Source organism: Trachurus trachurus (assembly GCF_905171665.1).
Source record: "Trachurus trachurus genome assembly, chromosome: 9".
NCBI lineage: Eukaryota > Metazoa > Chordata > Actinopteri > Carangiformes > Carangidae > Trachurus > Trachurus trachurus.
In genome coordinates, this window is record NC_139895.1 from 29614266 (window position 1) to 29637474 (window position 23209).

Consider the following 23209-nt stretch of genomic DNA (forward strand, 5'->3'; position numbering starts at 1 on the left):
CCTGGCGCCACTGCGTTGTGCTCACACATGCCGGCCGGCTGCTGCCTGAGCTGTGTTTACTGGCTCCTCCAAGGTAGCTGCACAAAGCCATAACAGCATAACATGCAGAGCAACGCGAGCACCAAACACAGGTAGCTAGGTTAACCACCACTGAGGTTTGTTTGAATGTTAAAACTCCTGAACAGATGTGCCGCAACTTTCTTCCCCTCCTCTAGAGCTCCGTGCTGAGGGCGGAGCCAGACTCTCCAGGACACGCCCCTTTCAGATGGGGGCAACTAGACTCCAGGTCAGTCAGTCAGTCAGTTGTAATAGCCTATTTGAGAGGGAATGCTCTATGAAAGTGACATGAAGCTTTAATGATCCCCGCGGAAACATCTGGCTCAGTCATCCATGGCGAGGTCAAAGGCGCGGGTGTACGCCTGCTGCGCGCTCATGCTGCTCTGCCTGGTCGCTGTAATTGTATGTATCGCTGTACTTGTGGGGCACAAGTGTCCAGCTGATACTTTCTCCAAAGCTGCAGTGGCCGCAGACTCTTTGACATGTTCAGAGATTGGACGGTGAGTGACACTTTTCTTGTGGATATACTGTACATGGTCTGGATGGTTCTGTATGCCCTTATACTTTTTTATTTTTAATATTAATTTACTTACACATTCAAAACTTTACAAATCAGCTGTTCTCTCTCACTCTGCTGTTATAAAACTATAAGAAGATTACAGCTTCAATTATATCATGCTTCATTCGCTGGTTGTAACACTTTTCATTACATCTACCAGAATACATATGGACAGCATGCTTATGTATGGAATTTTATAGGGACATCCTCCAAAGAGGGGGCTCCGCGGTAGATGGCGCCATCGCTGCGCTGCTGTGCACCTCCATCATGAACCCACAGAGTATGGGCATTGGAGGGGGGTCCATATTCACAGTGATGGACAGCTCTGGTAGCACACACACACACCTTTATTAACGCCTCAGTTACAGCAGCAGCTTCCAGCAGAACTAAACCATGACATCTCATCTTTTCAAAGGTAAAGTGAAAATCATCAACTCCAGAGAGACTGTACCCAGCAAGTTTAAATCCGACCTGCTCAAGTCGTGTCCCAAGACCTTCCAGCTGATATCAGGTACTGCTCTGACAAAAACCAGTTTTCTTTTTCTGAACCTTGCTTGTTTTTCTTGCTCTGGCTGTTTTGCTGGATTTTAGATGACTGGTTTACCGCGCTCAAGGAAGTAGGAGAAAAGCATAAACAATTTTTTGCTCCTCATATCAGTCTCCTTCCTTTTAAAGAATTCAGTGGGCTCACGTTTAGATTATGGCACTTACCATAAATGGACACAACGTTGAAAGATTTGCAGCCGGTCTAGGCTGAAGGTAGCCTACCAGCAGTCCTCTCCAGACATGTAAATATCTTTGACTCTGAGCCAAGACCACACACGTATTAGTCCTCAAAGCTATTAATTCTGGAGCAAAACACGGTAGCACTTATGTCAGACAGGAAGTTTGACCTGCTAGAGCGTCAGTAGGTCAGCATTTGTTTAATGTACAGCACCAGTCAAATAAGAGCTAAAAACAGTATGGTCATTTTCTTCGCCTTTGCCTATTCAGCTTTTCCACTGAAGGCGGCTCTCAGCAGTTATGTAGCACTAACTGGATTTGTTTATTTTAATCATCTGTTGAATTCGTAAAAGTAAAAGGGTTAGGGTTAGATAAAGTTCAAGACGGACAAACAGCAAGAAAAAAAAACATACCTGATATGCATGAATTCCACACAAAAAACAACCTTTATACACATAAACAGGCCCAACATGAATTAGATTATGAAAGGGAATGAAAGAAAAGCAATATATTAGTATGTCACTAACAGTTTTCTAATTTATCCATATTGTTCATCTATTCAGGTAGCCAGTGGATTGGAGTCCCAGGGGAAATTCGAGGTTATGAACAGGCCCACAAGCTTTATGGGAAGTTGCCATGGGCGACACTCTTCCAGCCAACCATAAAACTGGCCAGAGAAGGTTTTCCTATCCCTCCAATCCAAGGGCGATACCTGGCGTACATCGATACGAACCAGACCCAGCCACTACGGTAGTTTAAACACCCACTAAAACTATATGTATGACTAGCACAGAATGAAACATTTCACCTTTCTACATCTGAGTCATTTTCTCTCTCTCTCACTGCACTGCACTGGCTCTTCAGGAAATTGTATTCAGATAAGGACGGGAAGCTGCTGAAAACCGGTGATATAGTGAAGTTTGAGAAACTGGCCGACACTTTGGAAAAGATTTCTAAAGACGGGGCAGACGCCTTCTACACTGGAAGAATAGCAGAGGATTTAATCCGTGACATACAGGAGGCAGGTATTGTGAGACGGGTTTCATCATACTCTCTTTCCGGGCTATTATCTATCTCTGCCTGGCACGCTGATCTAATTACAAATGAACAAATCAATTGGGTCTGTAAAGCACTGCAGTGATCACTCACAGACTGCGGTGCAAGCTGCCTGCATCCATTGAAAGTCATGATTATGTGGAGCTCAGATGCTTTTTCTTCCGTTTTGCTGAGCAGAAGCATTTGTTTTGGCTGTGTGTGCTCAGGAGGAACACTCACGATGCAGGACCTGGCGTCATACAGAGTCACGGTGACTGATGCGTGGGCTGTTCCTCTGGGAGAGTACCAGATGTACATCCCTCCCCCCCCTGCAGGCGGCGTCTTCCTCAGCCTCGTCCTCAACATCATGAAAGGTTGCAACTGGAACACACACACACACACACACACACACACACACACACACACACACACACACACACACACACACACACACACACACACACACACACACACACACACACACACTGCAGAGCTGCTCAGCGACAATCTCAAATTGAATGATTTCACTGGTTATTACATGTAAGAGTTGTGTACTTGCATTAGAAGACTGAATGGTGATGTGTATATGTTTTCTTGTTTGGTGCCAGAAAAGGATCAGGACCATTTTTAGAAGCAGAATTCACTTAACCTATATAGACAAGCAAAGAAATGAAACCATGTATTTTTTCCACAGGGTATGGACTGAATTCAGCATCTCTGACGGGTGAACAGAAGACTCTGGCTTATCATCGCTACGTTGAAGCTTTGAAGTTTGCCAATGGACTGAAGAAGCACACCCACCCACAGTACAGCTCAGAAGATGTAAGAATCAAAAACTCCCTCACTTAACCTTCGTCTTGTTATAGCTTTCTGCTACCATTCAGGTCAGTTTTGACCCATGTTTTAAATCAGCTGTAAAATACACTAAACATTTATTTTTTCATCCAATTTGATTTTAATCTCTTGGTTACATTGTTAGGTTTCTTTATCCATGAACATTTTGGTTTTAATATTTTTGGTGTGGGCTTTGGTGTTGTCTTCAATGGAACCTTCCTCTTGTCAGCTTTCTGCTGCCATCTCTTGTGTCAGGGTCGGTTCTGACCCGAGTCTTAAATCAGCTGTAAAACACACTAAAAATAATTATTTATCATCCCATTTGTTTCTCATCTCTTGTTACATTGTTAGGTTTCCTTATCCATGAAAAGGTTGGTTTAGCACTTCTGATTTCAGTTTTAACTCAAATTATTGTTCTTATCGTTATAACCGGGTCAAAATTGACCCGAACACCACAAATGTCAGAATTTTAACCAGAGCATTTTAGAAATTTGTGAATTTTTTTTATTTTTTATTTTGTTCCTAAGTCAAAAAGCCTTGATGCTATAAACAAATGTATGTGGTACTTATGCATTTAAAACCTGACCCGGACACCAGAGGAAGGTTAAGTCAAAGTAAGCGGTCCACAGTACAGACGAAGGGTATGAATATCAAAAGTAAATCCACATACTGGAGGTTTGTATGTGTTTTATGCTTTGTATAAAACAACACCAGAGTAAGACATCAAAATATATAAAAGAATGAATGCTCTCAAGTAAAAGTAGTTCAAGGTACAACGTGTCCCTCTGCAGCATAAAGCTGCATGAATTGTAAAGACTCAGGGGAAGTACAAGCACATCAACATCATACTCAAGTACAGCTCTTGAGTAAATGCTTTTAGTCTCTTCCCACTGTTGATAATAATGAAGTCAAGTCGAAGAACTGTTCAGTGTTTAATCCACAGTCCCAGTGAAGCAGGACTGGTGCATCCCTGTCAATCAACACACACAGTAACAGTCCTTATGAGCAGTGCACACACACTTCCAAGAGATCCATCCACATCCAAGAGACATGTCTGCATCATGTTATGTTGTGTGTCTCATTCTCCTGGAGTGGGGCAAGGTGCAAGTGTAGATTCACATGTCAGGTCAGAAACATCAATGACATGGGTAGGTAACTGAGCAGTGGCTTGTTGTTGCTGTCTGTTAGGGTTCATTTGCTGTGATGCTGTTTTAAGACAATATAGTCGAAAAACGAGGAGACTGATGTGTCAGTTCTGTTTCAAATTTAATTTTTGGGCTGGAAATATTATTGTAATTTTCCCTTTGAAATCTGTGTTTATTGTGGTTTTCAATACTCGGCACTCCTTGCAGATGGTGAGGAAATTCACAGAGGACAGCTTTGCCAACCACATTCGGAGCCTGATCAGTAGTGACAAGGCTCATGATCCCAGCTACTACAACATCACCCCGTATCTGGACAGCATGGGCACCACGCACGTGTCTGTGCTGGCTGAGGATGGATCTGCTGTGTCTGTCACCAGCACCATCAACCACATGTCAGTATCTGAAAAAACGTGTGACAAACCAAACCGTCCAATGTTATTGCTGGTTTTGAAATTTGAATGGCGTCACTGTCCACTTCATTTAATGAGTTTCCTTCACAGATTTGGCTCCAAGGTCTTCTCTCCGAGCACCGGGGTCGTCCTCAACAACGAGCTGTCTGACTTCTGTGGAAGAGTTGATAACATCTCTCCTGGTAATCGCATCAGCATGACTCATCATGACTTCCACTGAATATTTTCATTAGACTTTTTTTTCACAGCGAGCTGCAGAAGGCTGAGTATCTGTCTTACTGTATCTCAGAATTCAGAGCAGATATTGTCCATTATGTTTTGGGCTGATGACAAACAAAGTTATAAAAAATCAGCACTTGCTCCTGCACTCACTTGAAGCTCTTTTATTGTTAGGTCAACGTTTTGGTCAATTGACCTTCATCAGGACCTGTTTTATTTGTTCGAATCCCCATTAGCTGCGCTCTAGAGCACCGCTAGTCTTCCTAGGGTCCACATTTAAAACCAGTATATTTAAACATACATCTACAATCACAACACAAAAAAGACAAGACAAGTCAACAAAAACTTACATTAAATCTGCACAATTGGATTGTCATCTACATCAAAGAACATAAGATACTCCAATATACAGTAGTTATAAAATAAAATAGAATAAAATAAAAGGGTAAAACAAATGAAAATGACAACAAGACACCCTACGACCCCTTTGTGTGTATGATTGTGTTTATGTGTGTGTGTGCAAGTGTATGTGTGCGTATGTTATTTTACAGATATGAAATTCCAAGATTTTTTTTTTTATTGCTTTTTGATGTTAGTTTGAGTGTGAGTTTAGTTATTGGCAGCGGTGAGGAGTTCCATGCTTTCATTGATCTGTATTCTATTGTGTGCTTCAAAAAGTTGGTGTTTAGTTTGGGAAGCGTGAACCAGCTTTGTGTTGCCTGTCTGGTGGCATATGTGTATGAATCATGATTGTGTTTTAGCTTATGGTATAGGTGTAAAGGTGTTTTAAACTGTAATGTTTTCCATATTGAGAAAAGTAATGCAGCATTGACTCTGTCCTCAACTTTTAACCATTGTAGACACAGGAATGCAAAGTTATATAGACATATATTATTTTACGTCCAGACATCCCAAAGCCTGTCGGTATGCTGTGACATTTACACTGGGTTCCAGAGACCACTTTCCTAGAATGGGGAGATACACATGTTTAAAACAAATAAGCAAACCGTCCATCCATTCATTTGCTCTACTGCTTGTAACCTGTGCAGGGTTGTGGGAGCCAATCGCAGCTGACATAATGCAACAGCTTGGTACACCCATAACAGGTCAACGCTCTAATACAGGGCTGACATATATAGACAATATTCACATTCAGTCATACCTATTGGCAATGTAGTGTGTCACCAATCAACCTGGGACTGTGGGAGTGTAGCCGATGTCGATCTGGCCCTCTGCATTGTGACTGCCCCAGGTGGGGTTCCAACCCATGGTCTCCTGATGCGATGCAAACCGTTTTGCCAAGAGCTCAATGCGCGCTTGGCAGCCGGTTTGCACCTCCTTTTTATGGGTGAGTGAGTGCACCTCCGTTACAGGAGGAACCTAGAGAGAACCCAGACAGGCCCCCAGGCCTGTGCCGCCCTGAGAAAACAGATTTTGGCATTTATAAATGTTATATGCAGTCCTGTTAATTTAGTGTAAGTATACTTAATAAATTTGGTTTTATTGTAGAAATTATCTAAGATAAATAGTTGCAGTAGTCTGGTTTTGACTTTCATTTGTCCATGAGGCAGTTAGTTGAGCCTTCGCCCAGTTTTGTTAAACACATGCATCATATTCAGAGAAGATTTTTATAGAGAGGCTGAAGGATGAATCCACGTCGCATCAGCATTCACTGCTGTCAGGTGTCAGCTGTTGAACAAAAGGTAAAGTCACATATGAGGGTTGAATAACCGTCCTTCACCCTTTGTTATTCAAAGGCACTCTGCTGATTGCATTTATAATCATTCTCTTGCTCCTCTCACACTGATGAGTCTGAATTGTAGCCGTCTGTCTTGTCAGTCAAGGCGTTTGTTGTGTCCACAGGGGAGCAGCCTCCCTCCTCCATGTCCCCCGCTGTGCTGAAGTCTCAGTCAAAGACGCTGGTGATTGGATCGACTGGTGGGAGCATGATCACGACTGGGATTGCCTCGGTAACGTGTCCATGGCAATCACACTAAGTGCCATTAAGATAAATTGCAGCAGACTAATGCCCCTTACTGTTGTCATAGCAAGAGCTGTCTTCACGAGTGTCTTCAGCATGTCTATAATCCATTCTGTAATAATAATCACTTTCCCATCTGGCAGATGACAGTGCATTGTTCCGTCTCTCCTCCAGGCACTCATGAACCACCTTTGGTTTGGAAAAAGCCTCAAGGAGGCGATCGCCGCTCCCGTCGTTTTCGTCGACTCCCAAAACGCTGTGAAGTTTGAAGCCAGCTTTGACGAGGTAAAGACTTTCGGTGTGTTTGGTGGATGAAGCAACGTGCGACGCTGTTTTTTTTGCTCCTCCTGAGGCTCCCTCTTCCTGTTGTCCCATGCAGAATGTAATCAAGGCCCTGAAAGCGTTGGGACATGATCAACAAGCAGCGAGCCGTTTCTACAACGTGGTCCAGGCTGTGGAGAGGGAGGACGGCTGTATCTGTGCAGTGTCTGATGCCAGGAAAATGGGCCAAGCGGCCGGTTACTGAGACCAGTGCTGAGGGTCAGTGATGCTGGTGACTGCAGGGTGAGCCTGAAGGTTACAGGGACCTTCCAAGGCTGCGACAGGTGTTTGTGTCCAACACATTGAATTAACAGGCTTCTTACAGCAACATGTAGCAGTCAAACACGTGGCCTCTGACTTCTTACTGCTGCTCTTACCTGTTATTGTATCTGACCTCCTGTGACTCTTCTGCTCAGATCCTTTATGCACATTGTTTTCTCATGACATTTCTGATATGGTATAGTTATAGAACAGGTGACAAATCCTAATCGGTTCATTTACTTCATTTCTTACCTGATCCATGTTAATAACCGAGACATGAACTACATAGCAGGCTATTTTAGACTGTCTCGCTGTGTTGATAATAACAGAAGAGGTTACAAGAGTCACGTGACTTGACTCAAATCACTCGTACATAACAAATGTGGACACTTGAGACTTGCTTGTGTAACAATGATAAAAAAAAACTGGACTTGATGTTCATTTGGTATCTGTGGCATGACTTGACATGACTCTTAGGATTAGGGGGTGAGATGTTCTGTATTATTTTAATTGTGAAACATGGTCGGGTGATTTCTACTGCGATGCCCACGAACCTGACAACCTACTGAGACGTGGCAGACCCGCCGAGGCCAACACACAAAGCAGCTCTGATGGGAGGAGCTAAGTCCAAAAATAGGATTGCAAGAGAAACAAGAACATGGCACAACGCAGGTTTTACATAGACATGTATAGTTTTACCGATTTGAATGGCACAGAGTAGAACACATACCTTTGCCAAGGCCAAACAGCCCTACACATTAAAGAAAGTGATAATTATAATAAAAAGAATAATTCTGTATCTGTATCTGTCCCCTCACAAGATCTGCACCAACATTTAATGCATGCTCTGTCAGCTCATGCCCCACCATCCAGCAAATTTGGTGCAAATTTGTTCGGAAACATTTTGTATAACCCTGCTGAAAAATAAACAGACACAGATGAGAACATAACCTCCCTTGGCTGAGGTAATAATAATAAGACTAATAATAATAATTGCAGCAGTGGGTGGTCACAGTCGCAGATCTAGACTGCCACAAAATGTCAAATATTAGAAAGTTATACGCAGCTGCACCAGTTTTTAAGAAGTTTTTATTTTTTATTAATGTTGAAAGTACTGTAGAATAAAACTTTTCTTGACCAATGTCCTGAACTGACTTCACCAACCTTGACTTGTGACTCACCCGAGACCTGCACACGTGCGACTTACTTCTCCACCTCTGGTTAATAACTTATTCATATCTGGCATTATGTTGTATTCACACTGTCATGTGCCATATGCTGCAGTGAGTAATATGAAACAACTGAAAAGCTGCTTCTCAGTATGAAAACATCATGTTAATTGTCCACACTTTGATGGGTAGTTATCACAAATGAACTAAAATGTGTTTGTTAAGATATGACTTTATATATATCGAATATATATTTGTGAATCTTAAAAAGTGCCAATTTTAAGTTGTATTTACTGAGCACAGTGAGAAAAAGAGCTTGAAGTTCACTTGGAGTTTAATACATCGAGGATTAAAAAGAGCTGTAATTAATGAGAGGATGACAGAAATCCTGTTTGTAATCTGACAAACAAGCAATAAGGGCAAGTGCTTTTTTTTTCCCCGGATGCACCAAAATGGCCTCAGATGGCTGTTCAGTCCCTTTAACCCGAGGTCACACAGCCATTGAAATCTTCTCTGTGGATCTGTTTCTTTGTGCCATAATGTATTCTGAACAACGTGCCTGACTTCTCTGTGCTGTTTTCCATAAATTATTTTTCATTTCTGTGACGGCGCATGCTGCAGCTGGAGCAAGATAATCACATCAAACAGTGACTCAGACAAACAGGAGAGCAGTTTCAGAGAAAGTTTGTGAAGAAATATGATGCACCCTCTCTGTCTGCCCTACATGAGATATATTTTCATTTTATACAATAAATAAAATAAATGGCTTCTTCTTCTTCTTCTTCTTCTTCTTCTTCTTCTCAATTTTTGTCAAATTCCGGGGAAATAAATCAGTCCTGAAAGGTAAAGGTCACATAATGAGATCCTGGTGATTTTTGGGGTGGGCTCCGTTGCAGTGTCACATGGTATTTGGACCTCGGGGGGTGTGACAGTCACACTGTGCCCTGACCTTATAGGAGCCACCTGTTGCAAATGCCACATTACCATGTCTGGCAGCAGGAACAAAAGGTTGCCAGGAGAGGATCATGGGTAGGGCCTCATGTGATGACCACCCAGCCTTTCCCTGGTAAACCATGGCAGCTCAGGCGTTTCCCTGACAGCACACAGCACCACAGATGATCTGCTGGCTCTGAAACCGGTACAGTTCTGCCCCAGCCAATCCCAAACAGCTCAGTCTGAGCTCATTTCTTTTATTGCCCTATTTGCAGACTAATCTGCATAAATAAATCCCCTGTTTGTTTCCGTGAGAAGCTGCAGGTCCTGCTCGTGACATAGATATCGCAACCATCCGCCGTGCTCTTTTTTTTTTCGAAATAAAAACGAATCACTTCTCGGGTTTGGATCAGAGCTTTTATTGGCAGTCAGTGTTTGGCATGAGACAAATACACACAGGCTACAACAAGGAAGAGTTTGACGTCGACACACGAAACATAAACTAGGAACCGAGTGGACAGTGCCTTCCTTCACTCTGGTTAAAACATTGGCCATTAAAAGCTGTCTGCTCTGACAGAAAGTTACATTTACTGAGCTGTTTTCTGTTTTGCTGTGTAATCCGCCGCGTCCCCCTTTTGTTTACTGTTCAAGCTTACAGCAGGAGGTCACTGGGCTCAGTTTCATTAGAGTCATTATTATAATTACCGAGTTGGACAAAAGACAGAACACCAAAACAATAACACAAATTATTACAGCAGTAATCAGACGTTTTACTGTTACAAACACATATAACACACACTTGAACATTTATTATATATTCGATGATGGGTGTTTTCAATGGTCCTTCTAACAATCATCAGCCATTTGGTCATTTTACCTAAGAGAGGTCCGCTTTCAGCTGCTGCGTCGGAAATATCTCATGTACACAGAGTATATATGCTATGGAGAAAAATATAAAAAAGAAGATAGTGCCTTAAAGTGCATTGCAGTGTTTCGGTCAGTCTAACTTTATCATTATGTGCTACTGTAGACAGACTCTAACCATCAGATAACAGTCTTCACTGTGTCTCCTAGCAAACACAGCCCCACTGGATTTAAATACATGGAAATGGAAACGTATCTGTGGAGACAAACGGCAGTAGGAAGAGCACAGACTCAGTGGCCCATATTACAGTTGGCTGTGGTGTCATTAATGCACTGAAACACTGTGGTGGTGACTACAACGCTTCAATAATTACAAAGAGGTGAATATCAGCATTTAGGTTAAGTACAAAAAACAATCAGTGACAGCTATCCATTGTTGAGTCCTACCTGTTGTCTTCTAAGATTGCTTTGTTCACCAAAAGTGCACAAAAATAGCCTGTGGAAACACAACAGAGCCATGTTTTGTGTCCTCATTTACATCTACACAAGGGCTGCGTGGGTATTCACAAGTGGACATTTGGAAAGGGGGGGAAAACGCAAAAAGTCTTGACCTAGCAGTTTTGCCGGCGTCACGTGACGGGTCGTCGGCTGTATAGTCTGTTGAACTTGTGTCATAGCTTTTGTTGAGAGATTAACAGAGAACACACAATGTGGAGCTAGGCCCTGCCTGCCAGAGATAGTCTCAGTCCTGGTAGAGAACCCAGAGGGACCCACTGTTTCCAAACTAACTCCAGCTCCACTTCAGCTACCGCAGGGATGCTGCTCCTCCATCCAACCAACTGATCCAAACCTCCTTGGGACTGGCTCCTCAGCTGCCACTACCACAGAGAGAGAGAGAGGGGGAGAGAGAGAGAGAGAGATAGATAGAGGGAGAGAGAGAGAGAGAGAGCGAGCGAGCACCGGTTCATTAACTCTTCCAGCCCCCCTCCAATGAAACCGCACCTTGCCCCCAAGAGCACCATCCACCAACACAGTAAGTCCACTGTTGTGACTGTCACTATCTTGTGTGGGTTAACTCAGAGATGGTTAGGAATAGCTTGATAGCTTGTGTCGCGACGAGAAGTTCACAATGTGGGGCAGCGGGTCTCCCTCGTGCCTCAAAGGGTGACCGGGCTCGTGGTGTGAGGGCGAGAGAGGACGAAGGAAGTAACAGAGTGCTGTGGAGTGGGACCACGTTCCATCCGCAGTGGGGAAGAGCCTCACGGAGGAGAAAAAAACGCCTCATCACCTCTCACAGTAGTGAAGGGTGAAGTCTTTGGAGAGCTGCTTCTCCCCTAAACCCCACGGCTCCAGCTCCAGTTTGCTCCCCATGTGGTCCTCGTCGTCCTCCGCCTCGTCCTCCTCCTCCTCCTCCTCCTCCTCGTAATGGCTGGGCTCCTCGATGGAAGTCTCTAGGTGGTAGCAGTAGGGCTGGCCCTCCGTGTACTCGTAGATGGTGGGCAAGCTGCTCTTCAGGCTGCAGCGCCGGCGTAGCGCCACCAGCAGCGGCTGGGGCATGGTGAAAATATCCACGTTGTTGCCCAGGTCGATCCAGGCCAGGCTGGAGAACTTCTTGGGGTCTTTGAGCATCTCGGTCAGGTCTTTGAGGATAGCCAGCGTGAGGCGGTTGCCGTTGAGAGCCAGGGTGCTGAGTTTGGGCAGCGAGCCCAGAAGGGGCAGGAGGAGTTTCAGGTTCTCATCCTGGAGCTCGGTGAAGCTGATGTCCACCGCCACCACAGTGTCTCTGTTGTTTTGGAGGTAGAAGGCGACTTGTCGGACGTCGCGAGTGGACAGAGGGATGCCGGACAGGTCCACAGAGTCACTGGACAGCTTCTTCTGTAGGGTTGTCTTAAGACTGTTGGGGAACACAGGTAAAAAGAAAGTGGGATTACTCAGATGAGTTCGTAACAAAAAAAAGCAGATTATAGTTTTTACTTTTAGATGGAAGCATCTTAGAATGATTTGATGATCTTTGGAACAAGGCCCTGGTTTTGTGTTGTGTTTCCTGTGATGTACAAAGGAGGGGGTGACTGGGCTGGTTTAGAGCGGAAGGCTGACACAGAGACTCCAGCATGGGGATTTAATAGTGTAAACAGAGGAGCCAAAACATCCGAGTGAGCCAGGAGCTTGAGCCTAAAGCTCTGAAGGCCAGGAGCGCAGAGCTCCTTATAGCGCACAGCAGTTTACTGCTTAAAAGATAAACCTTGATGTGTTTTAGAAAAAGGATGAAACTTGAATAGAAGATGGTCGGCCACTACATTTTTAGCACAGGAGAGAAAAAAAAGATGCTCTCTTTGTAAAAGCTGCAATAACTCAGGAAATACATGAGAAAATGCTACGAATGCGTTTTTGTTATTGTCGCCAGTAAAAGAGTCATGTTGCGTGTTGATTTGTTTCTTCTATTACACCAAGATGTCTCAGAAACCTGACGACAGAAGCTCGGTGAAAATGAGGCCAGAGAACTTTCTCACACACCGATTTAAGCAAAGTACAGCTAATTCCTTATGCACCACCTCATCACAGCTACACAACCACTTTCATGATGGAACATGGTTTTAAATTTCTCTGTCTGACAATCAGGGAACACTTTATGATATAGAGTAGGATTTATTGTGTATTCTTGTCACCTAAATGACCTAAAGTCACTATGACTTCATGTGATTAGTTAATACTTAATAGATCATCAATTACGGACCTTTAAATCACAGCTAATTCATACATGAATTTCTAACATGTATAACTGCTGAAAATGGCTGAACCCACTTACATAGACTCCTTTAAAAAGCCTAATTTAGTGCCATATAAATGAATGTGTGTCATTAATTGGCGATCCATTAGAGATCACATAAACTAATCATGTGTTAATGACCAACAGGAGTAGGTGCTTACAAGAAATCATAATGAATCAAGCATTCGCTAAGCATTACTTAAACATATGGTCTGTGCCCTTATTAAAAAGTGTCACTTGATTGTCTATTAGTGAATATTTTAATGCAGATGAAGTGATTAAAAAAGAGGTTTAGAGGATTGTGTAACTGTGGCTGAGGTGAGCTGGCTCCAGCTGCTGCCTTGTTGTGTCTAGGTGATTTTTGTTGTTGTTGTTGTTGTTGTTGTGTCTGAGACATTGTATTGATTTATATAACGTATGTCAGTCACTGAAGGAAGCTGTATTGGATGTGGGAATAAGGAGCCATAAGGATGGGTTTTCTGGTGCATGCACTCAGCACAAACCTCTGAAAACCTGAAGGTGCTTTGAGGATAAGTGGTAACACAAGCAGGATTTGACTGCATGTGAATAGAAGTGATACCTTTCCGTAGCATTAGCTATTGCTTTACACTGTAGATGAAAAATATTTCTGCATTATTTATGCTCTCCGTTGCCCTTTTGTTTCCAGTCAGTCCCATTTACCGGCGCCTATTTCTCTCCCCGCGAGGATGCGGTGTGTTTAACTGGAGCTGCTACTGAATGGCCCGTAACGCTGATTTGGTGTCAGGGTGAATTATAACATCCTCCAGCGCCCAGTGACTTACTGTGACATTCACTGCAGTACCTGTCACTTGTGATGCTTTAAAGTGTTTTTTGGTCACACTGAAGATGGATGTGCCCTCAGCAGCACCCACAGCTTCATTTTAGAAACAGGTGATGGGCTGATGAGCACACACGTTTGAATTAATTTCAACAAGACAAAAAAAAGAGTTGAAAACGTTGCTTACGAAGCCAGGATAAAGTGGAGTTTAATCAGCTTTTGAGTGCAGACTCTATCAGATTAAGACATTTGTCAAGGCTGCCGCATCTTTAGCAAAAGTCTTGCGAGCCACACTCCCCTCTCTATTGTCTGGCCTCGGCAGCGTTTTATAATTGCCTGAAACCTCATCTTCAAGTCCTAATGACCTGGCAGCGACTCTCTGCAGGTGTGAATGAGTTTTGATCACACAAGCTCCCTCCTTTTCAGACCGACTCGTCTTTTTGAGCTCAAGAGGCATGAAAAACGGCGGTCTGCAGTGTCCTCTCAGGAAGCCTCCCCCATCTTTCCTCCAGATCCATTTGATACCAGGAAACAAGAGTGTTGCTGATAACTTTTCAGAGAATGGCTTTTCTTAGTCTTTGCATCTGTGAGGGGGTTCAATTTTAAATAGGTTAAGTGAATAAAAAAGGTGAAAAAAGAAATGCTGCAGAGGTTCTGCGCTGTGCATCAAATCACATTCAATACATGTTTCTAAGTGAATGTTCACAGCAGCGAGCAGAGGAGAAAATAATCCCCTCCTGCTCTAACAACAGATTGAAGCCAGTAATACACAAATGGCATCAACATTTTAGTAACAGTGCTTACTAAACTAAATTCACAATTACATTATCTAATAAATATCTTTTACATAATTAATTAATCAATTAAGATTTACATCATATAATGAAGCCATACTTGGTATTCTGGGTTAAGTACTGAGGAAGTAGCAGAGCACATCCCTAGTATTCATGTGTGGCTCATCAGTCGCTGTGTGTCAGTGATTTAATATAATGAGGCAGCGTTTGAATTCAGTCAGCGTAAATCAAATCACTCTCGTCATTTATAAATATTCATACCTGCAGGGTCAGCTGATGCTAATTGAGATGAGGGGAAATGCTATTTAAACAAATAAGGACACTTTCTGCCCGTGTTAACAAGTGGGTGGACAATGACAGAAGTCATAAAAGTTCCATTTCATCTCAACTTTAAATATGTATTAAAGTATTTTCCAGGAATTCATTCCCTCCTTAGCTCTCCCCTGGATTATTACTGCGTAGCTCACACCTTTTATTTATTTCTTTTTTTTTTCAGAGTCATTTACATTCGAGCTTTGCTTTGTTAGTCACTTCAGTCCTCTGACAGCTGAAACCAAACAGTAAAGAGAGACACGAGATGAGATGAGTCTCATCACATCTGCTCCTCAGCATTTCACTTACATTTTTGGTTTATTTTCTGCTGTATTATATCTGGCAACCTGCACAAAGGAAGGTGAGGGTGCACATACTCAGGGTGAAATCACTGCATTGTCCTTCATGAAATCCAACCTCACACTCCACAGCCCGGATCAGTAACGCAGCACCTGCATGCAAATACCACCTCCATATCTTTCTGTGTGGTTTTAGTTTTGGTGGAAACCCCCTGGAGAACTGCTGTGAGCACTTTGTTTTCCTGGCAGAGGACTTGAAGCTGAGACGATGTGTAAAATGACTCATGTGCCCCTGAGGAAGCTTTAATGTGCATCGTAAGCCACAGTGCACAATATACTGTACATTAGTGAATTTGAGAGGAAAAAGCAGAAGATTTATTATGCAGGTGATGGAGAAAGTAATGTGGAAACTAAAATGATAGTGCCCACTAAATTATTATTTCTGTATTTCTTGTTTCTCGGCATTCAGGTGACAAAGGAGGGGGGTGTTTATGAACAAAAATAAAGCTGATGCAACAGGAAGACAGCCGTGTGAGAACCGAAGTGAAAAAAGGTCACCAAAGTGTCGGCAATTTTTACGCTTAAATGAAATGACCCTTAAGGTGGGAGCGCCTCGGCAGCATTTCTGGGTCACTGCCTCCATCAAACCAGTTGTTGAGCTCTTTCGCTCGAGTGTTAAAAAAAAAAGAAGAAAACATTTTGAACAAAAACCAAATAAACTAGTTAGATAGATTAACGGGATTAGCGAGATTCAGACATTAATGCAGTGTGGCATTCCAGTCAGAAATGTGTGTACAGTATTTAGAGCGAGCGGTGTGCGCTGCTAATGCTGGATAATGAAGGGATGAGGAAGGACTGAGCTGCTTCTGTTTCCTCTGGGTACAGAGGAACCTCACAGAGGTCAGCTTGTTGCATGTTTTCATAGATGAAGGCATTTTGCCTGCAGTTGGACAGAGATGGAAGTGAAAAGGGGGTAAAATCCAGAATAAAGTCATTCCCTTTTATTGTTAATGAGAACAGGTAAATCCTTATTTGATGAGGGAATTGTTCAACATACTGGAAAACATACTTAATTGCTTATGATAGCACTCTCATGTCTGTACTATATCACATGGGAAAGGGCTCTGTTCTGAAGTAAGAAATAAAAATGTTATGCCAAGCTAAACTATGCTATGCTAAGCTTCCTTAGCTTCCTGCTGGCTGTAACTACAGATTGAGCATACAGACACAAGAGTGGTATAAATCTTTTCATCTAAGAAAGTGAGTGAGTATATTTACCAAACAATCTGTGATTGCAGCCCACAGGACAACACTACCACACAACTGGCTGCAGCCTGCTGCTTCCTTTAATAAGAGTAAATGGGAAACGATCTGCGCACCCAGGGAATTATCACACAGCTGCTTCCACCAAAGTGTTAAGGCAGACACACCAGAGACTGAGGTGAATTTCCTTTTCACAGGCAGCAGCAGACTGACCGTGTCTCGTCTCTTTCCAGCTTTGACAGGTGTTTGTTCATGAGCGCAGAGGCAGGCGAGGCTGTCAGAGCACACTACCGTATTAATATTCTGTTTTAGGGTGGATTTTTGTTTTAATGATTCATGCTGCTCCTGCTGTTTCAGCCGATGTCAGACTCTGTCTGTCTCTCTGCAGGTTTGAAGCCAACAATATGACTATGTAAAAAAAAAAAAGAAAGGAAAAAGGCCCCTCAGCTATAGGAATTTAGCAATCGTATATATCGGCTTGTTTCCCGAGATGCTGTCAGAGTCCGTTAAATCCAGCATCTTTTTCTTTTCCGGGCTGAGCTTAAGCGTCCACCAGCGCGACAAAGCCCTGCATGATCATGTGCAGCTCGACAGTGAAGGATCTGATCCTGCAAATATTTCTTCTCTTCTCCTCAGATTGTGCATGTTGATACCTCTGACTGACTCATAATGGACCTGCCTCATCTCACCGTGTTTGCATTGTCTCCTCGTCAATCCTGAGATTATTTTCATCTCCAGAAAATGAACACATTATGTACGGCGCCCAACCGGCTGTAGAATAGGTAATTACACTGGAGAGAATTATGATAGCCCGTTTCTGTTCATGAATAGGATTACCGAGCAACACCTAGGCACATAAAAAAACAAACTATTTGTGCACGACTACATTCTCTTGTTGTCATTTGCACATCAAAAGCAATTCAGTCTTTCATCAAGATGATGCAATTATATTTTAAATACCCCCCCCCCTCAAGCTTTTCTTCAGCAAACAGATGGACAAATTTGTTGCTGTGCCACTTTTGAAGAGAGAGAGGCCAATGGCAACGCACATCCACTGCACAGACCCGACCACTTAAAAAAGAGAGATGATTGACAGCTGTGGTTACCATGACGCTCCCATCAGGTCAGCCTGTGGCCAGCTCTGTCCTTAGTTCAATGTCAGCTACAAAGATGGAAATCTCACAGCTCGACACGGAGCAGAGCCTGTTCTCTGTTGTGCGGAGCTGCAGATTTATGACAGACTGATGTCTGGACAGAAGGCTTACCAGGCCTGGGATTTCCGTCTGGACATGCTCTGCCTCAGCCACTTGGAGTGCGGGGTCAGGTGGTAGATCAGCTGTCTGCAAATCTTATCCGAAGACTTTATGGTGTCTGCGTCCTGTAGACCAGAGCAGACAGAGCGTTTTTGGACACAAAAGACTCGGAGTTGTGAAGCAGAAGCTTTACAAAATGAGATTTTCTGCTTGCGTGTGCAGAGAAAACATCTTAACAATGCTTTATTTCACACCATCCAGCCTTTAAATCCTACAAAGTTTCCTCCTTATCAACCTGAACTTCTTTCACATGGACAGAATAATAATAATAAAAAAAAAGGTTTGTTATAATTCAAGATACCCTGAGCTGCGCCTGAACAAAACACAATTTCGGTGCCTTGCTGGGGGAAGAAAATCTAATCACATGCAGCGTTCATCGAAGGGGAAAACACAGGAAGTACAGAGGAGAGGTGAGATTTGACACAGCCACTGGCAAACACTGGCAATTTCAGTTCATTAACCATGTCGTGGCCCACATCCAAATAATTCAATATTCACTGTTGGGGGTTGAAACATACTGAGTTATGAATTCATCTGTCTGCACAAAACAACTGTTTTCAATCAGAGAGCTCTGTCTGTGGATTTCTCAAGGGTTATCACTTGTACTTTTGTAGATATTCACAGGTTCTTCAGGCTTATGAGTTTTTTGGTATGAGAGCTCAAGATGGAAAACAATCCAACAAAATATATTTGATACATATTTCTAGGATTCATACTGTACTGAGCAGTTAGTCTCATATCTAGCCCCTCAAAAGTAAAAAGCAGCTGCAGGACTTCTCTCAACTGTCCGTCTATAGAAATTAAGTCGATAACATCCACTGATTAGATTTGCATTGATCTTGATTACTTCAGAAAGAGAAAAGAAAGAAACCAGAAGGGGGAGACTGTTGGAGAATGCTTTCTTTTGCAGAATATCGTGTCAAGACTGTTTTCTGCTTTCCCCTGCTAGTCTGTGAGTGTTATGGGAAGGATGACGCAATAAAAACCGACCTTCTTAGGACACTGCATCTCTCGAGCCAGGCTGAGCAGCAGCTCATGTGAGATGGGGTCCACCAGGTTGAGGAAGGCAGCGTTTTTGTACAAGATGTCATTGAGTGAGGTGCCTTCCAAACCCAGATCCTACCAAAACACAACCAGAAAATGAAAAGGATCAAAATCACAGCAAGTTGAAATAAAAAAACAAAAAACAAAAAAAAAACATCCTGCAGTAATTACAATTAAAGTGTGTATGTGGAGCTGAGAAGAGAAAGAATGCATTAGTGATGGAAATGGGCCTCTGCTGTGTCAAGGGCAACGTGACTTGAAATGGAAAGATAAAAGAAATGTTTTGTTTTAAATATTCATTAAAGGAGACAGCAAGCTTTTTCATCTACAGCGGGAGAGTGAAATCTGGAGGGAGTTACATATATAATCACACCTCCATGGCACCCAGCCACAGCGCATCCCAACATGCAATAGCACATGCTGTCTGCATAAACAAGACCACTTTGAGAACTACGCATGCTGCGTGCTGTCATTCAAAACCCTCCAGAAACCCCAAAATGTATGAAATCCCTTAGAAACATGCTGTTTTCCACCTACATGCATCGATCTACGCGTTTTTTTCTTGGTGCATCATTCTTTTCACCGTGGCACTAAAAATGATTTTGACTGAATGTCATTCAAAATTCTGAACAAGACATAAATAGATTTCCAGAGAGGTCAGAGCTGACAGCTGTCGAGTAAGCTTACTCATAAATATGACAAATCCAGAAGCATCTGCAGTAAAAACAAATCAAAGCGACTAAAAGGAGCAGATTTCTGATGACCTTTTGATTGTGATGAGACAAGCAACAATCAGCAGCGCAGCTCCGTGTCCTGAACTGCACGATCTGCTTCCATTAACACGTCCATCCTCCAGGTGCCACAGAGGCAGAACCACCACCACCACGAGCACTTGTGCAGCCCATGCAACTTTAATGAGAGAGGCAAGCTTGTGAGACACAGTGTGCTCACACCTGTGCACACAAACTGTTTTTTTCCCCCCTCTCTCTCTCTCTCTCTCGAGCACAATTGGCATTGATTATAATAGACAGTTTGAGTGGGAGGTTGGCAGCTTCACATTATTGGCTCCCCTTTTAACAAGGGCAACAGTAAACAGACTGAACCCAAGGCGGGAGAGAAGCTGCTTCTGCCCTTCTGAGAAACAAGGTATAAAAATATCTCCCCATCTGAGTTTAGACACGATCAATTGTCATGTGCGAAGCGCAGCATGAAACCACGAATCCTCGCCATATCTGCGGCAGAACTCAGATCTTTTTCGTATCTGGAGCAGAGCTCGCTGTTACACACCAATTAACTGTGCCACTAACTCCTTTTTGAATTCAGAGAAGAGAAATCTCTCAGAAATCTCTCCCTGCTCTGCTGGCGACACTGTGAGTAAAGATAAAGTAAGGCTTATTTAATAAAAGTGGAGCTCATTTAGAGGAAGCTAGCCCGTGTCCCCTGTGATGTGGCTGTCATGGAGCCTGGGCTGGCTAGTTTATCTCATCGGCTTGATTAAGGATGTTCCACTCTCTCCCGTGTCAAGGCTTCAGAGTAATTAATGCTGGATTGGCCGACAGCTAAAAGACAGAGGGAGGCCTGAGGGAAAGCAAACAAATGAGATCACCAAGGCTGCTGTCACATCTTCAATGCACCTACATATTCTTTTACACCTCTCAATGCTACACTACGCATCCCACAGCAGGTGAGAGGAGACTTTAAAAACAAACTGCTTCATTTAGTACGGTGGAGATGGATTAACTCTAGGTCATGACTACAATATCTATTTATAACTACTGTCATGTTCAAATGAAAAGTGCATCAGATGTACAGCAACAAATGTCAGTGTTTTATTTTATTTTATTAAAAACAATTCAAAACTAGTGCCTTTGCCTTGATGACAGTGCATTTTTGATCTGGTCCAGCTGGCTTTTCAGACTTCCATCAACCCAAGAGGCAAAAAAGTACCTCAACTCATGGAAACAACAAGTAATCTTCTATGAAAAACAGGTGGAGCAAAACAATGTATGAAAGAGCCGCCGCTAAAGCAGTGACAGGGGTCTACATTTTCATTTCTGTGACCTTCTTCCTCTGAATAAGAGTTAATAAAGCCTTTTGGAGAAGAATAACGTTTTGTATTGTGGTATACACAGGACTCCAGGGCTTACATTGTTGCTGCTGGAGCACAGGCCATTACACACAGAGGGAGAGGGAGAGGGAGAGAGAGATGAGGAGTGGAGGGGGCAGGTCTCTATTAGAACAGCCTAAGGAGGAGAGAGGTGAGACTCTGGCCACAGTGGAGGCAACAAAGACAGATGTAGAGCGGATGGACGACTGTTTGCTCGTGGCAAAACCCACATCCCATCTGATCTGAGGACAGTGAAATATGGGACGAGGCGATGACACACACACACAGCACGCAGTTCGACCACGTTCCTTATTTTAGACTCCACGTTATCCCTTCAAATCAAACGTCAACATGCGGCATGTCAGCCCACTGGGAGAGAGGACGCTGTGTTGAGTCACATGCTGCGTCTGTCACTGAGACAATGTGTCACAGGTACACGGCTCTGGCCACCGGCCTACTTCCTACACAAACACACACACACACGCTCCTGGAGGAGAAGTGGCCGCAGCAGCCAGGCCATGCTGTGCAGACTCATCTCATGGAGATATGTAGATGAGGGGGGGGGGGTAAAGGGGGGTCTGGGCTGGGGTCAGAGGTCAGAGGGTGATGGAGGCACCTGTGGACGTGCAGGACGGACACATCAAAGTGCATTAACACACTGCAAGGAGCACTTGCCTTGCTCTCCATCTGTTGCTTTGGGTGAAGGATGTTCATCTGCATCAGAGCAGGCTCGCAGCAGCAGTGCACGTCGTGTCTGTGTGTGTGTGTGTGTGTGCAGTGTGTTTGTTGGAGGGTTGTGCTTACCTTCCTCAGTAATTTGAGCACGTCGGTTGCCTGCTCAATCCTGCGGTCGCGGAGCAGCTTCTGTATCTCCTTGATCCAAGTGACTCTCCTCATGTAGGGGCTGTGGTTGGACCTCCGCAGCATCCCAGGCAGCTTGTCTGATTTCAGCATCAGTGCAAACAGAAAGTCCCCCCCGCCCCGGCTGCCCCTGTCGCTCTCTCCGGTGCCATCCAGAAGCTTGCGTCGCTTTTTGGAGAAATTCTCATTGTCCAGGCTGCTCTGCCTGCTGAGTCTGGAACCCATGGTTGTTGTTGTTTTTTTTTTTTTTTTTTCCTTTCTTTCTTTCTAGACGCAGGCGGTGTTCGTGCTGCAGCTCAGACAATTATTAGCACAAGGAAACCCCCCATGATCAGCCACAGTTGTTGTTCAGCCAGCGGATGCTCCTCAGTGGATGGATGTGGTAGAAAACAGCGCCGTGCTGTCTGGCGCTGCGTTTCTACCGCCTGGCTGTCTGTCTGTCTGTCGGCAGCAGCAGCAGCAGACTGATCCGGCTGCGGAACGACACAATATCACCACGACGACACCAGTCTATTTTGTCACCATTGTGTCTCGCTCCGGCGGCCACACGTCGCTGTTGTGACCGTGGTACGTGAGCCTGGCTGTGTTGATGAGGATGATGCTCCGGCGCGGCTTCATCCTCCGGCCACCGTCTCTCTCTCTCTCTCTCGCTCTACGCTGCTGTTTAGGTTCGTGCAACGTGGAGCGTCCGACCAATCCCATCATCTGGTGCCCGCTGTGCGTCTCTCCTCCAAGGCTCCAAAGCCCCCCACCCCCGCGCCCCCTCCTCTCTGTCTCTCTGTAGCTACAAGGAAGAATAAAAGAGCCGAGGATGTCAGTGTTGTTTTTCTTTGTTAGACACCCGTGCTGCACAATTAGATAAATCAAGTAGAGCTGGTGGTGCTCAGAATAACTCTCAATTTCATATAAACTCTATCTAGAATATTTTTGATTCACCCTTCAGAGAAATCCCAAAGTTTGTCTTTTTTTTTCTCCTACGTGCTTTTTGCTTTTGCTTTTGGCCTTGGATGAATATGAATTTGTCTTTTGGCAGTCTTGCTGTCAGTCAGCCGTTGCCTGAGCTGTCAGATCCTATTTGCATCTGTTGTGAATCCACTACACTATTGTCATCCTTTGAAGAACATCCATGTCCCAGTGTA

General features: G+C 43.8%; 2 protein-coding genes across 2 annotated transcripts; one reads left to right on the plus strand and one right to left on the minus strand.

Moving 5' to 3' along the window:
- The first annotated feature begins 341 nt into the window (after positions 1–341).
- Positions 342–9272, plus strand: ggt5a (gamma-glutamyltransferase 5a). The gene is made up of 12 exons (XM_083979722.1): positions 342–557; positions 817–944; positions 1032–1127; positions 1903–2089; positions 2204–2364; positions 2602–2748; positions 3069–3196; positions 4561–4745; positions 4854–4945; positions 6846–6952; positions 7138–7248; positions 7343–9272. The coding sequence occupies exons 1-12, from the start codon at positions 391–393 to the stop codon at positions 7487–7489; spliced, it is 1656 nt and encodes a 551-aa protein (XP_083835848.1). The 5' UTR covers positions 342–390; the 3' UTR covers positions 7490–9272.
- Positions 9273–11518: 2246 nt separating this feature from the next.
- Positions 11519–22295, minus strand: lrrc75ba (leucine rich repeat containing 75Ba; the record flags this gene model as incomplete). Its single annotated transcript, XM_083978334.1, has 4 exons — positions 11519–12405; positions 18011–18123; positions 19049–19177; positions 22014–22295. The coding sequence occupies 4 exons, from the start codon at positions 22293–22295 to the stop codon at positions 11796–11798; spliced, it is 1134 nt and encodes a 377-aa protein (XP_083834460.1). The 3' UTR covers positions 11519–11795.
- Positions 22296–23209: the final 914 nt, after the last annotated feature.

Bases quoted from the DNA above. Each gene is read 5' to 3' on its own strand.
- ggt5a (XM_083979722.1), top strand. From the start codon at position 391: ATGGCGAGGTCAAAGGCGCGGGTGTACGCCTGCTGCGCGCTCATGCTG. The intron at 558-816 runs GTGAGTGACACT...GGAATTTTATAG, and splicing joins ACATGTTCAGAGATTGGACG to GGACATCCTCCAAAGAGGGG. The intron at 945-1,031 runs GTAGCACACACA...ATCTTTTCAAAG, and splicing joins CACAGTGATGGACAGCTCTG to GTAAAGTGAAAATCATCAAC.